General features: G+C 45.4%; 2 protein-coding genes across 2 annotated transcripts; one reads left to right on the top strand and one right to left on the bottom strand. All coding sequences in view use genetic code 11, as the record gives it.

Moving 5' to 3' along the window:
• Positions 1 to 2,979: 2,979 nt before the first annotated feature.
• Positions 2,980 to 9,460, bottom strand: EGR_09987 (Sorting nexin-4; the record flags this gene model as incomplete). The annotated part of the gene is made up of 8 exons (XM_024499236.1): positions 2,980 to 3,591; positions 4,067 to 4,255; positions 5,810 to 6,079; positions 6,805 to 7,083; positions 7,820 to 7,981; positions 8,090 to 8,200; positions 8,270 to 8,460; positions 9,445 to 9,460. The coding sequence occupies 8 exons, from the start codon at positions 9,458 to 9,460 to the stop codon at positions 2,980 to 2,982; spliced, it is 1,830 nt and encodes a 609-aa protein (XP_024346353.1).
• Positions 9,461 to 10,125: 665 nt separating this feature from the next.
• Positions 10,126 to 13,693, top strand: EGR_09986 (Endoribonuclease dcr-1; the record flags this gene model as incomplete). The annotated part of the gene is made up of 11 exons (XM_024499235.1): positions 10,126 to 10,282; positions 10,363 to 10,784; positions 10,985 to 11,232; positions 11,294 to 11,483; positions 11,557 to 11,835; positions 11,895 to 12,062; positions 12,133 to 12,303; positions 12,857 to 12,952; positions 13,024 to 13,205; positions 13,295 to 13,424; positions 13,538 to 13,693. 11 exons carry the CDS (start codon positions 10,126 to 10,128, stop codon positions 13,691 to 13,693), a joined length of 2,199 nt encoding a protein of 732 aa, XP_024346352.1.
• Between the last annotated feature and the right edge of the window lie 1,882 nt (positions 13,694 to 15,575).

Here is a 15,575-nt window from a genome sequence, read left to right as displayed (position 1 = left end):
ACGTGTGCTGTAAGGATCACCTTTGCCTCTTGAATAGAAGCCTGAATCTATAGAGGCCTCCAAGCTAGCATTTTGTATGTTATTCGGAAAGTCTTTTGGATCAACCGGGTGACCCTCACGACACCCATCTTCTGGAAGAGTGTCCTCTTCATCCTTGGATGTTTTTCCGCTTTTCAAATACTTGTCCAGAGCTCGCAGAACCTTCTTCTGTGCTTTCGTAAACCGGAAGTTCTCTGCGTCACACCGAAGTGCGTATGTAGGACAACACGATTTGCGGTTGTTCGTCTTACGCATCATGATTCCACTCCTACGCAAGCAACGCACAGAAGTAATGCTGAACATACCGACGCCAGCCATTGTCCATCAGCAATTTGTAGTCCTGTGCAGTAATTTCGCCCGCAATGGTGTCTGACAGTGAGGACAAGTGAGACACTTACAATAAGTCGAGTCCGACTTTCCACAGTACAGGCAATGTTGGTTGTGAGCTTCGCCCATCAAACGGAGAGTGGAGAGCATGGCGGGGAAGTCGTCGTTGTTGAGTGTCCGTGATTTCAAGTGGGCGTACTCTCAGCGATTTGGTATTGACCTTAAGACGAGAGTTACAATGTGGTTGGGCAAAACAAAAATTTTTTGCATGCAAAAATTATCTGATAGGTGCACAATGGTTTACTGTTTTGCGAAACCGATAGGTATGTTTTTGTTAGCCTGAAATGGCTATCAGGCGTTCCTTGATTTCAAATGATTGATTATTTTACTTTTATATTACCTCCCTATTGTAGGTGTTATCTTCTCATTGCTTTACTTCGGATCTTTCTTTCGGGTTTTTTTTTATTCTAAGTTGCCTTACCTTGGCCATTAGTGGGCACTTTTACTTTGCAACCGCATTACGCGAGTCGAGGTAGTTAACAAAAAAACATGTAAAGCTTTTAAACTTGGGAACATTATCATAATCATGAATGTTTCATTTACATTTAGCAGTCTTTGATAAGCTGTGAGTGTCTTACTTGCAAACAGCTAATGCGTATTCACATTTTTGGCCGTCAGCTTTCCCAATTAAATGTATAGTAGAAAACATCGTTAACACGCCTTTGATAAAGTGACTGCTACCCCAAGTAGCGCGCGAGTTTGCCAGTTTGATAGTGACCTTGACGCAAGGACCCAATTCTGATTGAATAAAACAACGGTGTTTGTACAATAAACAAAACCGTCAACTATACTTACAACAATATTTTGCTTTGCTGCACGTGTGGCAATAAAATTCACTTTGTCTTAATATGTTGTAAAGCGTTTGTGTTCAGCCTCATTCTCGGTTGCTTGCACTCGTCCTAAAATTGTACTACCCTGTGTAACCATGACGGAAGTCTTATTCAGTGACTTTATGTAGTGCACACTGAGGAAGAAACAAGCTAGAAATAATATACACTAGTCAGTTTTTGGATGTGATGAATAATTACCCTTTTTTGTGCAGTGCGATAATATCGTCATCATCTACGTGAAGTTCATTCGGCAGCCTCTGATTTAGTGTAACTTACTGTTTCGTAATAAGTCATATTAGTTCAATTTTTGGATTGTTATTCTTTTGCCCTTGGTTTTTACACTATAATCAAGAGCACTGCCTACAGGGGGACATCTTGCATTGTGAACTATGAAGGAATGTTTCTAATAATTGAATCCTAATGGAAGTCAGTATCCCATGTCTTTTTAAGTAGCAGCAGTACCTGTTTTGGAGTGCGCGGACTGAGAGAGGTCTACAAACGGATCGTGAGGCCATCCGGTGCAATCCGATCTCAAAATACTGACAAGAGGTAACACAAGTATCCCAAAGTGAGCTCCGCCAGAATGTGGGCCGTAAAAGCATACTCTAGCGGGGTCTTTGATAATCCAATTTACAGTTTGAACCAAGAGGTGTCATAACAGTAACCGTAGGGATAACAGGCTTGCGATAGCTGAGCGATCATGACGACCTCACTTCCAGCTCCCTTTCTTTTGGCTCAACTTGCAATGATGAAGCGGAATTTATTAAGCAGTGGATTTTCCTCCCACTAATAGGGGAACCTGAGTTGGGTTGACATCACCATGCATGAAATGCAAACTCGCCGCTACTATGATAATCATGTTTAGTAAAAGAGGAACTGCACGCTCAGACATTTGGCACACATGTCCGTTCACTTGATCGAAGACGCGAAGCTACCGTCCGCCTTAGTCGTATCCAAAGACGCAACACCAGCTACGGCCTCCCATTTGGTGAGGCAGACGCCATTCTTCATCCATCAGCTTCAGACGGAACCAGTGTGATGTGCTGATCGTGGGTAGTTTGCCAGTAGTCGGTTCGAAAGTAGACCAAGACCACGTGCATCGGACGGTGATGGTACTGCGTGGGATGCGTGTGGAGGTTCGAAATTGTTTATGAACACCTTAATACCTCCTCGTCTAATTTGTCAATTGAACACCTAATCTCATTCGATATATCAGAGAGAAAAAAAAATCTGACACCCGAATTACAGTAAGCACATTAGCCGTAATGCTTGTGTTGTTTACATGAATCGCAATTTTGGTAAAGGACCACTCAGGGACTCCACCACTGTGCCTCCGGATTATGCCAGCAGCCCCCAAGCCCTTCGGTGGGTCAACAATGCGTATTCTGCCCAAACATTATGCCCTCCTTCGTCCTCAGGGAAGTCTTGCGGCGCTGAATTAGCTCAAAGACAAATAAGCATTTTCATGAACTGAAACTCAAAACACCCAAATCACTCATGTAGGTCACCGGAAAAAAAATACGCAATTTATGAAGGCCGTGGTTTCACGCTTGCTTATCTGATCCTGCAAAAGTACAGCAAAAAAAGGTAATGAAAATAAAAGAACATCCAAAGTAGGAACAACAACACTAAAAACGTAAAGTGGGGTAGGAAAGGGGATCATCACAGTCAGTTGGGTAATCACATCGCCCAACTTGTCAGCATGTGTGTCTACCTGAATACCCTAGAGCTCTTCAACTATCCAAGTCGCCTTTTTTGTCCCCTTTTCCATGGGAATGTCGAGAGGTTGTGAATTTGACAGATTGCCACTAGCATTCTCTTCTTTCTCGCCTACAACTGCATCAGTATGACCGTCGGAATGCAGGGAATTCAGCACATCTCCAGCAGCCTCTTCCACATTCTTCGCAGCCACCCCTTCTGGTTGGACGGGAACTGATGGTCTCGAAGGTGAATTCGACAAATCCACAACTGACCACTCTTGCTCTCCTTTATTCTCGTGCTTCCCCTCTTCAAGATGAGTGGTACATGGTGCTACACTCCATAAATCTTCAGTGAATTCAAGATTGACATGCCGTGGTGAATCCTGTAGACTCACCTCCATGTCAAGGACTTTTGTTGAGGGCTGCGTAGATGGGGGTGGTGCTTTTAAAAAGGCTATAGCATCGCGCCAGGCCTCAGCTACGGCATTCCAGTAGGCTACGTAGGCACCAGTCAGCGCGGTCAAACTCTCCGTCGTCTCGACCGCCCGCGTCACTTGCCAGCGACGCCATTCAGCCTCTACCTGCGTGTTGCTGAACGCCAACTCTCGTGCCACTTCTGCCGCCTCAGTCCGTAGCTGTACAGGGTGAAAAGAAGCAACACGATTCTGCCACTATTATAACAGCAAATAATTACAACTCTTTATGCAGGAGTCAAGTAGACCTATTATTTTTCCAACTCGGGATTGTTTAAAGCGAGAGCAACACACATCACTAAAAAGATGGCCTTGAAGTACTGAGAACATCACTTGTGGATGGTTCAAAACAAACGCAGCATCGTAAACGAGTGCTGAGATGGCGAAAACTTCGCTTTCTTCGGATTTCGCACAGCTCAGCTGAGGTCTTTCGATTACCGTCTTGAGTTGATTAGCTCCAACAGTGAGTGGCAATTCCGTTTCTAGGGCGTCCCCCACAAAAAGCACTTTCGCAAGGGTAGGAGAGGAATAACGTGTAGTGCAATAGGTAGACGAAAGGAACTGAGGTAAGCAAATGACGTGATGAATTGGTGGCAGTATAGAAGCACGGATCAATAGGAGGATGGAATAAAGTTACCTCGGCAAGTGGTCGATTCTTCTTTTTACTGGAGCTGCTCCACGACATTGATGTGAAACGAGAGAGCCAGGGTTGCGAGACTCCCGACTTATCCACCGTTGCCACTGTCGTCGTTACTTGCTCCGTCCCGCCAATGGGCTCGCTCCTCCGACGCTCCTCAATCTCACGCTCGAGGTTAAAGTACGTGTCCTGAAAGAGGCCAGGCAAGGGCGCATTCAATCAACAGCTGGAAGCACAAAGTGGCACAGCCGTTCCGACAGGCACATTAGGAGCAATTAACACACTTTTAATGCCACCATTCCTACTGGTTTAGTAGGCTTCATATAGAAAATAAGTAAGAGTCATTTGCCAACTAAACCATCGATAGACGTGACAGGGTACCGAAAAGACCCACTGCCAGGCACGAGTGGTATTGTGCGTAGCAAGTCTTTTCGGTCCAGTGATCTGGCTTCCGAGGGCAGCATGAGACTCGGACCACGCTGCATCTGTGCTTCTACCTTTCCGTCCCCTCCGTGTGTGGATGGTAAGGCTAATTCCGGACTCGTATGCGAGAGGGCAAACGTGGCAAATAAGAGGTTCAAGAGCAGTTTACCTTGGAGACGGGATTGATTATAAGGGTAATGATGCGCCTCTAGTGAGGTCATGTGGATACAGAGCCTTGTCCACTGTGTGTAAGGCAATACAATGCATAACTCGTGGGACTTACTTTCTTGTTGTTTTGCCACTCGAATAAACTTTTCCCACCCCTCAATGAGGCGATTTATTCCACAACGTAAACTACAGTTGGAGCTTGACTAACAGGTAAGGATAGCAGTGTTTTTAATTGGGGAAGTGCTGACCTTTTGCCACTGTATTTTAGGTGCTCCAAACTTCTATAACTCCATTTTCCAAGCATGAAACATCATGAACATGGGAAAAAAAAGGCGCGAGCAATGGGAAGTAAATCGAATACGACCTCGTGAGCCTTCAAAGAAGGTTGAAGACTTTGATTTTATATGCTACTCTGTTTTGGATAGCAGGTAATGTAGTCGTTATCACGGATAGCATTAATAAGCAACGATTGCTAACAAGAGCTAAATACAGGGATGATAATAGAGGTGGTGAGGATAAGGACCAATATGAGGCCACCTATGTACAAATGTCAAGCCGTCTGATCAAAATTATTGGAGTCAACAAGCGACAACTCCGTCGATTACAGCTTTCCCTCTAGGTAAGCCTTAATCAAAAGTGCCAGTTCGGACGAATGAGGAAGCCGCGAAAGCAGTCAATGCATGAGACAGAAAGGCGCCAGCGGTGGAAGCATTTACAAGTACAAATTGAACAGTGGTAGACCATAATGGTGGCGTAGAGCTCTGCAGCATTCCCCTGCTTTTGCGCAGATCTATAATAACCTGTCACTTACGGACTCACAAGCGTTACGATTTCCTCAAATGTAACTTGAGCACGTTGGCAGACCCACATAAAGAATAACAATCCCAGTTTCACTGACCGCCTATGACGACAAAAAGCCATGCTGGAAAGGCACCCGCCGTAGATAGTTGAATTTGCGAGAATTTACAACAAAAAGCTTACTGGAGTTGTATCGACTGCGGGTGATTATCCTAATCAAGACATTGTACGATAGGCATTAACGGAAGATTGCATCTGCGACATAAAAAAGCGATAAAAAAATAACAGATGTAGTCTACAAACTCCTCAATACAAGTTGTCACTTGCCTGAATGCTATGTCGATTCTTAAGCACCCGCTTGACAGCCGCTCCAAAGGCTGCGGAGTCGTGCCAGGAGTTGGCGGGACCGAGGGCAAGACGTGAGGCAAGACTTTGCATGGCCTGTGCCGTCCGCCTCACCGCCTGCGCCGCTGCGACCCCCGTCGCACCCACTGCACCCGCCACCACTGCTTCGTCCAGCGTCTTGGCCAACTCCGCGTGATCGTAGGACAGGGTGGAGAGCTGGTTAGTCATGCGGCTGACAAGGGTGGACAAGCGCTGACATAAAGCTGTGTACTCATCCACCTGCGGAAAACACAAAATAGTCGTACCCGACTTTAGCTCTTCCCAGTAAAGCAGACATTGGGAGAAACAAGTGTAAGAGAATTAAAGAGGGAGGGAGGAGCGATATCGGAAATGACTTCAATTCAAACAGACTCCGTGTGATGAATAGGTTAACACTAAACAAGTAGAGAGAGAAGGCTACAACCATTTTCAATTCTAACTGTTTGCTTTCCAGACGTTTTAATTCCAGGGTAATGCTAATGCCTCCCTTAAATTATAACACACCAACCCTACTCAAAATTGAGGTAAATAAGGACGTAATTTACGCCTCAAAGTAGTCAAGTCAATAAAAATTGCTTTTCGCAACTAGGCGGTTCAACTAAACGATTCCCGATGATATAAAGACAAGTGTCTGAAAGCAGCTGCTTCAAAGAGGTTTTCTATCGCCACAAAAATGAAGTCAATGTGGGCTTCAAAGATTTAACAATAACATTGATCAAGAAAGGCGGTGGTATAAGAGTGGAGCTAAAATAAAGCAGAAATCTCAAAGAAAAGTGTAAATTAAACCTAAAATATGATCACCTTAGCACAAGTGCAATCCTATCAGCGAAAATTCTTTCAGCTGATTTAAAAGGACAAAAATGAAACGGCAAACATTTTCTCTAACAGACTCGAAGTGATGTGACTCAAGAACTACAAATAAAGCAGAACAAGTTGATGGGAGTCACGAGTCAGCACCAACCTACCTCATTCTGATAGCGGAAGAAAACCTCAGAGACACACTGCAGCTCGCAGGGGGTCACCACTTCCCTACCCGATGCCGTGACGACAGGTATAGAAGAGGGCACATTGGAGGGAGGCCTTAGGCCCTCCCTTGCCGATATCGTGATCGCTGTTGCTCCACGGCCTCCCTCCTCGAACTGGCCAGCGTTGCTAACGCTCCTCGTTTGACTTTGGGGCGAAAGGCCAATGAGGGAGAAAAGAGAGTTTTCAATTGGATTCTTCTGCATGTATTCTTGAAAGGCCTGTAAATGGACAATCAACGGATTTTGCCACAAACGACTAGGCGATCAAAATTTGCACCATTGACACATCGAACACACAGCAGTTGTGTAGAATACGCAGATCTAACTGAAAGCGAGAGCCTATTTACCGAGAAGTGGCATCACAACTGCAAACAGCACAACTTAGGCCCGTGAAAAACTAGCCTGGCGAAAACAGTCAAATCCATGTACAGTTTAAACGATATAAAAACAAGCTACAATTAAAATTACTCTGTCCCTTAGTTTCCTAGCAAAAGGCTCAGTGATAAATAACACTAAAAACGCTCCATTCTTTACTAGTAATGCAGAGACAATCCCAGTTTCCACTTCTACTAGGTGGCATTTGTCAGTATTTAGGCGCCTAGAATTCCAGAAAATCCAAAGCCTAAGACTTTCTTCTCGAGAGCTTAAGCGACCTTTCTTCTGCTCCGCGAAATAAAAGAACTATTTTCCACTGCACCGGTAGTATCGGCAGATCAGCACGTTCGTCAACAGCGACACACATGTATGCTCCTCGACGTCAGTGATACGTGATGTTTTTTGATGAGCACACTACAGTAACTGGTTACGCTAGTTGGATCGAAAAGGGACAAGTTGATGCAAGATGTAGGGTGTTTCTGTTACTACGACATTGCTGCGGAGGTTGGCTATTTCCTAACACTGGTAGCAAACGCGTTAACATTAGCAGATGGTGAAGATAACAAGACAGTCAGCTTACAGTACGAGGGAGAGTCAGAAAGGCCACAAAATCATTGTTGCCGGAGAGGACGGGATGAGCAGTGGACCTGCGCAGAAAGGTCTGTAAGCCGCTGCATCGACGATCCACGAAACCAGAGGCGTAGCGGTTGAACTGGGTGAGCACCTTCTTTCCAGGCAGTGGCTGCAGTGGAGGCAAGACGTACACATTAGCTCCCTGCTACAAGTCCTATCTACGTACATTTCAAGACGCTATCGTTCTACTAAAATAAGCACGTGAAAGGATACTCACGGGTACGAATAGGACTGCGTAAATTTGCCGGAGGCGGCTGTGTAACCAATCGAACTCCCTGTAACGTCGGTCCACAACGCAGACCTCGGACGGGTAGTCCTTGCGGTTCGCCTGTAGTTTAAAAGGAAATCACCCAATCGACTGTAGTAACGCATGACTATTGCACCCATCAATGCTTACCACTGTTTCGACCTCGTAGACAATGTACGTCTCGTAATTTGTGACCAGCTTACGTACTCCTGTGATACGAGCACACACCTCGCCAGCAGCAGGCAGGGATGGTGGTGCACCATCCACACTCGACCCGACAAAAACTTTCTCTGCATTAAAAACAAGCCGTCCACCAACTTCACATTCTTCCAACATGGTGCCTGAGGCAGAAGAGGAAGAAGAAAGTGAAGAGTAGGAGGGAAGACAATTCTATGCCAAGAGTTTCATAATGATGTGAACGCCGCTACTCCTAAAAGCGACCAGTTCACGAAAATGACACAAAGCACGAGAGCAATGCTATGAGGAGACCACTAACCCAGCCAGCGCGTCTGGAATAAATCACAATGACTGCCAACCACAAAAACTAGGGTGCATATTCAAATTGAAAACGAAATACATGTGGATTGAGAAATATAGACAGTGCGACACGTTATAGGAAAGCTAAAACAAGGGACGGGAATGGACCACTTTTACCAGTGGAGGGAAATACGACTAGAGGAAAACTAAACAGTTTATTCCTATATACTTCCAATCCCTACAAAATATGGTTGTATTGACGAAGCAGTTGGCATTATGTTGAATTAAACCAGATCCCCCCACGTGCATAGCCAAAATTAGCGTAGTATGCTATATGTTTTATGGGTAAATCGAGCGATTAGAACCCAACAGCTTTGGGAGGAAACATTTTAGAAAGCAAACACGTATACATTTTGCAAGCGTATAACTACGTAAGGCCAGAAATCGATTTGGCAAACAGATTGCATAATCAGATGAGCCTTAGAAGAGACAGGTAAAAAAGCCTAGCAATGACTATGCCGAAAGCCACACACAAACATGCTGCCAAGAGTATATGAACAAACGAAGCTCGTGATAACAATACAACATTATTACGGAACTAACGAATTACCAGAAAACGTTAGCCAGCACTACGCGTTCAAAGGCGAGAGGCACAGGAAAAGAGAAAAAGGCTGCCCAATAGCCTGCTAAACAAAAGGTCGACCCTAAAAGGGAGTGTGGTTTTCGATTTGTCTAGTTTTGCAATATCGATAGTTTACAAGAGAAAAGGTAAAAAAGGTAGTAGAGAACAGAGCTAAATTAGTATAATTTCAAGGACGATAAGTGCTTCAATTAAAAAATTAGCTTACATTTAATGCCTTTCATTGCTTTCAATTATCATCTCCGAAAAATGCATGACTTTTTAAAAAAAACCGGGCAGTTTTTATGAACAATATCTTGAAAATGGTTAAGGGCTATTTGTAAGGTTCCTAAATCGGTTTTATAGCCAGTGCTTCGTTTTTTGTAAATGGTGCGGCACAATGACTTGTGTAACAGTTCATATATGTAAGCTGACGTCCTTTTTGCATAAATAGCACGACACGAGGAAAACTAGTGGTGCTCTAGGGGGTTGCAAGCAACTATCTTTTATTCAATAATTGCAACCTGTAGATTTGTAAAATTGTTAATACATAACAAGGCCGCGGGCACTTTTATGAAACCAACACCATTACGTGTGGTTCCCGCTGCGATAAGTTTGTCCTCTTTCGTTTTTGATTGTCTCACTAACTTCATCACAAACCTAATCTCAATAGTAACTATCAGAGCATTGATTAGGAAGTAAAAGCTTTTTAGACCCCCTATATATCTATTAATTTAGTTGCATTCTTGAGCACGTTGCTTAGCTCAGGAGATAAATGCACTGTTGCAACTTCCCATTCACTTTAACCTTATAGACTTCTTTATATCCCTGCCAGCAAAAAAAAATGAAACGTTCCCTGTCAGTCTCCCGAAAAACCAAGTTGTTGGAGCCCAGACCATATCAAGTAGAAATGGCCAACATGGCCCGCAATGAAAGCATCATCGTTAAACTGAGTACTGGTCTTGGGAAATCATTCATCGCCGCAATGGTCATAAAAGATCACCTTCCGGAAACCTATCGCCCCGTCACAGAAGGTGGCAAACGTATTATCTTTGTTGCAAAGACCGGTAGGTTCATCACAACCGTCCTTTACACGCATCCACCTTTTTTCCAAACGAGCTTTCTCATCGTCTTGCCTCCTATCTAGTCCACCTTGTTTATCAGATGGCTGAATTTTTGCGGTCCCAACTCCCCGTACCCCCCAACGAAATCGGCATTTTCCACGGCCAGGTCGCGCCCAGTGTCTGGATTGACAGTTGGACAAAGGCGAGTTTCTGGCCTCTCCTTCCCCCTTTCCTTCGCATTTTCGATGAGAATGAGAGCTTTGATGGATTTCAGGGCATTTGGCAAGCACAGCTGGAAAAGCATAAGGTATTGGTGGCCACCGCCGGTGTCCTCCGTGACGTTTTAAATCATCGCAAGCTCAGTCTGCGTGATGTTTGTCTCATCATCTTTGACGAGTGCCATCACGCTGACCCAAACTCCAAATCGGACTACACCGACATATGCCAACACCTTCATGCCTTCCCACCTGGCAGATGGCTTCCAGATTATTCTCGTGGACCTAAGGTACTCCCTTTAACGACTATCACACGTCTTTCGTCAACGGCTTTTTGTGTGTTTATTTGCCATCCACTCAAATGAGACAGTTTGTCCGTGTCTCCTGATGTCCTGCCATGTAGATATGCGCAAGATGTTTCCATTGCTTGAGGTTGTGACAAGCCTCTGGGAAGCTCTTTGCAACTGACCGTGTTTTCCCCTTGCTGTAGGTGTTGGGTTTGTCAGCCTCTCTGGTGAACAACCTAAAGCGTGGTGAAAGCATGGAAACGAAGGTGAGGCTTTTGGAGCAGCTCATGCGGGCTCGAGTCGTCACTTCCACCGACAGTTCGATTAACGCCGTAATGGGTCAACGCCACTTGGAGATTAAACACGGATGCGGTGACACCAGACTTGCGCTCAATGATCCTTACTACAACTTTTCGCAGGTCCTCCTTCGTGGTATAGAGAAAGTCAAGCAGTGAGTGACTTTTTATCCCTTCTCTGGCACTCTGCCTAACTGCATATTTTATCCATAAAAGGCTGCCTTCTGGCGTGGTGGGGGAGGATTGCATAGACCTGGAGTCCCTGCTCGATGAGAACAGGAAGATTAAAAAGGAGGCATTCCTCTCCGTCATGGAATTGCACGAGTTCAATTCGGCGAAGATAAAGCGCATCCTTCTCCAGTGCGTTCGTGTGATGGAGGAATTTGGGGTCTACTGCGCTGCTCACGTAGATTTTGCTTGCGTTGATTATTCACCCTACTTAGCACTTGGTTCACTAAGTCCTTTTCTCCTCGCATTAGGCTTGTGAGCAGTTTGAGAAGGTGCTCAAAGGCCTTCTGCTTCTGAGCTCCCCCAAAGTCATCACTAATCCCCAGTGTGTCAACATCATTCAGATGTGTTTGGCCTCGATGGCAGAGGCACTTGAAACATATCGACAGATTCGTCAGACGCTCATTGCAAAACTCACTCAGCCTCTGGCCTCCAATCCCACAGATCCTGCCTGGGGTGAGTGGATCGTGGCGCACTTTCCCATGAGCTCCAAGATGGTTTCACTGCTCCGGTTGTTACTGCATTACCACGTAAGTTTCATCCTTCTCTTGTTTTGTATTGTGGCGTTACCTGTGGTCTTCCCTTCTAGAAAGTAGTCGGGAAAAATAATGAGACACTCTCTGCGCTGCTGTTGGTGAAGGAGAGAATCGCCGCGGCCTCAGTGGCGCATCTAATCACGGAGGTGTCGGCAATGGCGCCTCTGTATACCGGTTTGAAGGCATCGCACTGTGTCAGTGCTAATCCAACCAACCCTGTAGTGAGTTGCATCCCTCAGCACTGGTTCCTATTTTCCTACACAAATGAATGGTGTTGTTGCTGATTTGTAGGCGTCACTTTCGACTAATGAGCAGTTGAATGTGTTGGATGGGTTCCGAACGAACGCCTTCAACATTTTAGTCGCGACCAACGTGGTGGAGGAAGGGCTTGATGTTCGTTCGTGCAATGTTGTCATTAAGGCTGATGAACTGACGAACTTTCGTTCATTCATTCAATCCCAAGTGAGTGCTCCTTTGTTGTTTTGTTTGCTGATGTGCTTGATTCCTGGTCCCACTTCGTTGGTCTCCATTGCGTTGCGGTTGGTTTCCAAACTCGGACGTAGTTATGCCATCCTCTTGTTGTAAATCTCAACACGCTCAGTCATTGAAGGGGGCTGTCTTGCACGTTGTCTTGCCAGGGCATCTCGGCCAGTGAAACGGGGGTTGTCGCTGTTCTCGCTACGTGGGCTCACCAGCGCTGTCACCAATGTGACACACGAGCATTGCTGTGACAATGCCTTATGGAACACAAGTTTGGAGGCGGCCTTACAGTTTGCTTTAGTCTGGTTTCGCGCCATTAATTGTCGATGTGCAAAACTCCGAATTGAGATGGTTACCAAACAAGGGCGTAGTTGTGGGAGATTGCCTTCCTTCGGCAATCTCGCGGATTCTATTGTTCAGTGATGATTTCTGCAGAAGGAATGGGGGAGTAGTAACGCGGGTGCTACAAGCAGAGTCTCATTGTATCAAAGTGGTAGCCAAGTCACTGCAAACGCGTTTGTTTTTTTTTTTGCAGGGAAGAGCACGTGCAAAAACGTCCTACTTTGTTCTTTTGACGGATGACGTTAGCAAATGTCGGACAAATGTGGAGAGTTTCTTTCGAATGTCGAAGGTAATTGCCTCTGTGTTTTGGTGGCTTGTCTGCTCTTTCGACCCATTTCTAACGCTGTCAAACCTTTGAAGGTGATTGATGATTTCCTGGAGTGTCGATGCATCGACAGTATGCCAGACGAGGAGGAGGAAGCTGAGGAGGAAGTAGGTTCGGCGATTACCGACATCGCCCGGCAATCAAACCTTGCCTACATGCCCTATGGGACTGACGGACCACGAATCACCATCACCGGTGCCTCTTCCGTGCTCATGAGGTACTTTTGCCACCTCGTATCAATTCGCAGCAGATTCCTGCCCACTTTGCATAAAATGTACTTGTGCTGTGTGTCCTCCCCTCACGCAGATACACCTCCCTGCTGAAAACGGACACCTCCTATCCCCTGAAGATCTTGTATTCAGTGCATAAGGAGTTTGGAGGTTATCGCGTTCAAATGCTTATGCCACCGCCGTCCCCGTTGCAGGACATTATTAAGGTTGGTCTCTGTTTGAGAACATCCTTCGCCTTCTTGGCACCTGCTTGATGGAGGCAGTCGCCTAGGGAGCCTTAAATAGACGGGTAACCAGGAGCAGTTTACTTCATTTTCAGGGTCCACTTGCATCGACCAGAAAATTGGCCATGCAGTTGGCAAGGCTTGAGGCCTGCAAACTGCTCCACAATGCAGGTGAGTTCAAACCTCCCTCACACTGCGCCTCCTCACCCACTCTACGTTACACATTGCGTGCTGGGCAAAGGCTCTGTTGAAGCTGCAGTAGTGTGAGGAGGCTGATTTACCACCACCTGAGAGAGGTGATAGGCATCTTTTGTCGTGTTTGATGGATGAGAACATTTCAAGCCCAGTTTCTGCCTGTAGAGGTAGTGACGCTTGCGTGGTAAGTGTTTGTCCTGCTGCAAGGAAGTCGGCAGCTACTTAGACCGGCTTTCCCCCTCAACATCTGATCCAATTGCATGGAATGCTAGTAATTTGTGGATTTGGGTCTTCAAGCGAGTTAGAAACTGACGGTGTCTTCACTTCCGAGGCTGCACCAAAGAATGTTGGCAAGGTTTGATGCATTCACTCGTTTGTTTGATTCATTCAGTTTATTTAAAACCGTTGTTTCAATCAGTGCATTCATCAGGCGACTTGGCCGATTTAATCTGCACACAATTTGGCACATGCTCTTGTCGATTCCACTCAACTTTTATTGCCACTTGGCCCAACACTGCTGTGTGCATTGTCACCCGCGGCGTTCCGTAGCGCCATGCCAAATGCCAACGAGGCAGGTGATTGGTAGGGTTTGCACCAATGAGCACCTCGGATGCGTGCTCTTGAGTAAAATCGGCCAATCAGATTGTTGTTGTTGCTATTGGTTTCGTTATCGATTTACTGCACACCGATATCATTCAAACTCCAATGAGCTGCTACTTATTGGTTAGTTTATCCGCTCTCTTTTATTTTTTTCTTTCTCCCCCCAATTTCTTCACCCGACAGGCGGGTTGCAACTGCAGCAGCAGTGGCAACTCGTTTACAACAAGTTTCAGTGTCTTTCCCCTCCCATCGTACATCTTGTTAATAAGCTCATAAAGTGCGGTCTGTGAAGGAAAATTAGTCCTTTTTTACGCCCAGGAAAGATTCTGAGACGCTGTTTGTGGGTGCTGTCTTTGGTTAACTTTCGTTTTGTTCCTTGGGTGATTTATGAACTTCATTACTTGTTATCGTACATCCAACTGCCTCTTGCCATTGCTACAAGTGAAATTTTCTTGCATTCTGCACCTGTGCACACGGTTGGCTCTAGCCAAGAGTCAACAATGCTTCTGCACTATTCGAAGACGCTCTTGTGTCGTTTTACGTCATCCTGCATTTAGTTGCTTCTCCAGTGTGAATTTCTTAATTGGTGAGTGTGATATGTATCGTAGTTGCTAGAGATGTCGACCTCAACGCTTAGTTTGTCTCACTCTTGAAATTCGACACTGATTTTGGGCTCCAGTCTATAAAACTTTGTACTGTTTCAAAAATGTGAGGTTGCTATTTTTATTATTTTTTCCAATAAAGAATTGTAACTTCTTACTGCTGTGACAGAGGGAAAGCCTGCCCAAGACAGCTTTATTGATATTGAGAATGTTCCCTCGCCTGGCAGTCATTGTAGGCGTCCAAGACAACTGATCGACACGTTTCTTTTCGACTTTTCAATTTCAATTGCCTTTCGTTATAATGCAACCGTTTCATGTAAATTCTCTTTTTGGCATTATTAAGCCACCCAAATATGCCGTTAAATGCTGCCGTTTGTACTTTGCTTTCTTTTGTTGCTTGTTTAGCCGTTTTTACTACTTCAACTCTACCTCTTTCCCTCTGAAAGTTGTCATTCCTTTTCTTTGCTGTTGCTTCAAAGATCTTCTGGGTGCTGACCTACTACCAATCAACTTTCGTCAGCTAGTAGAGCTATCCAAGCATACAACTTCATCCACACGTACGGAACAAGAACAGATTGAAGGCATTATCAGCAGAATGAGTAATTTGGATCTGGGAAACCCTTCAAAAGACGGCGAGACTAAACCACCAAGTATCATGTCACAGGCACATCTCCTAATGATGCCCATGGAGGAAGATATAAACACCGGTAGTGCTCCCTCAAACGACCACCTCGAT

This window comes from Echinococcus granulosus (assembly GCF_000524195.1).
Source record: "Echinococcus granulosus chromosome Unknown EG_S00181, whole genome shotgun sequence".
Classification (NCBI taxonomy): domain Eukaryota; kingdom Metazoa; phylum Platyhelminthes; class Cestoda; order Cyclophyllidea; family Taeniidae; genus Echinococcus; species Echinococcus granulosus.
Note: the sequence above shows the minus strand (reverse complement) of the source record. Positions and strands in the feature narration are given on the sequence as shown.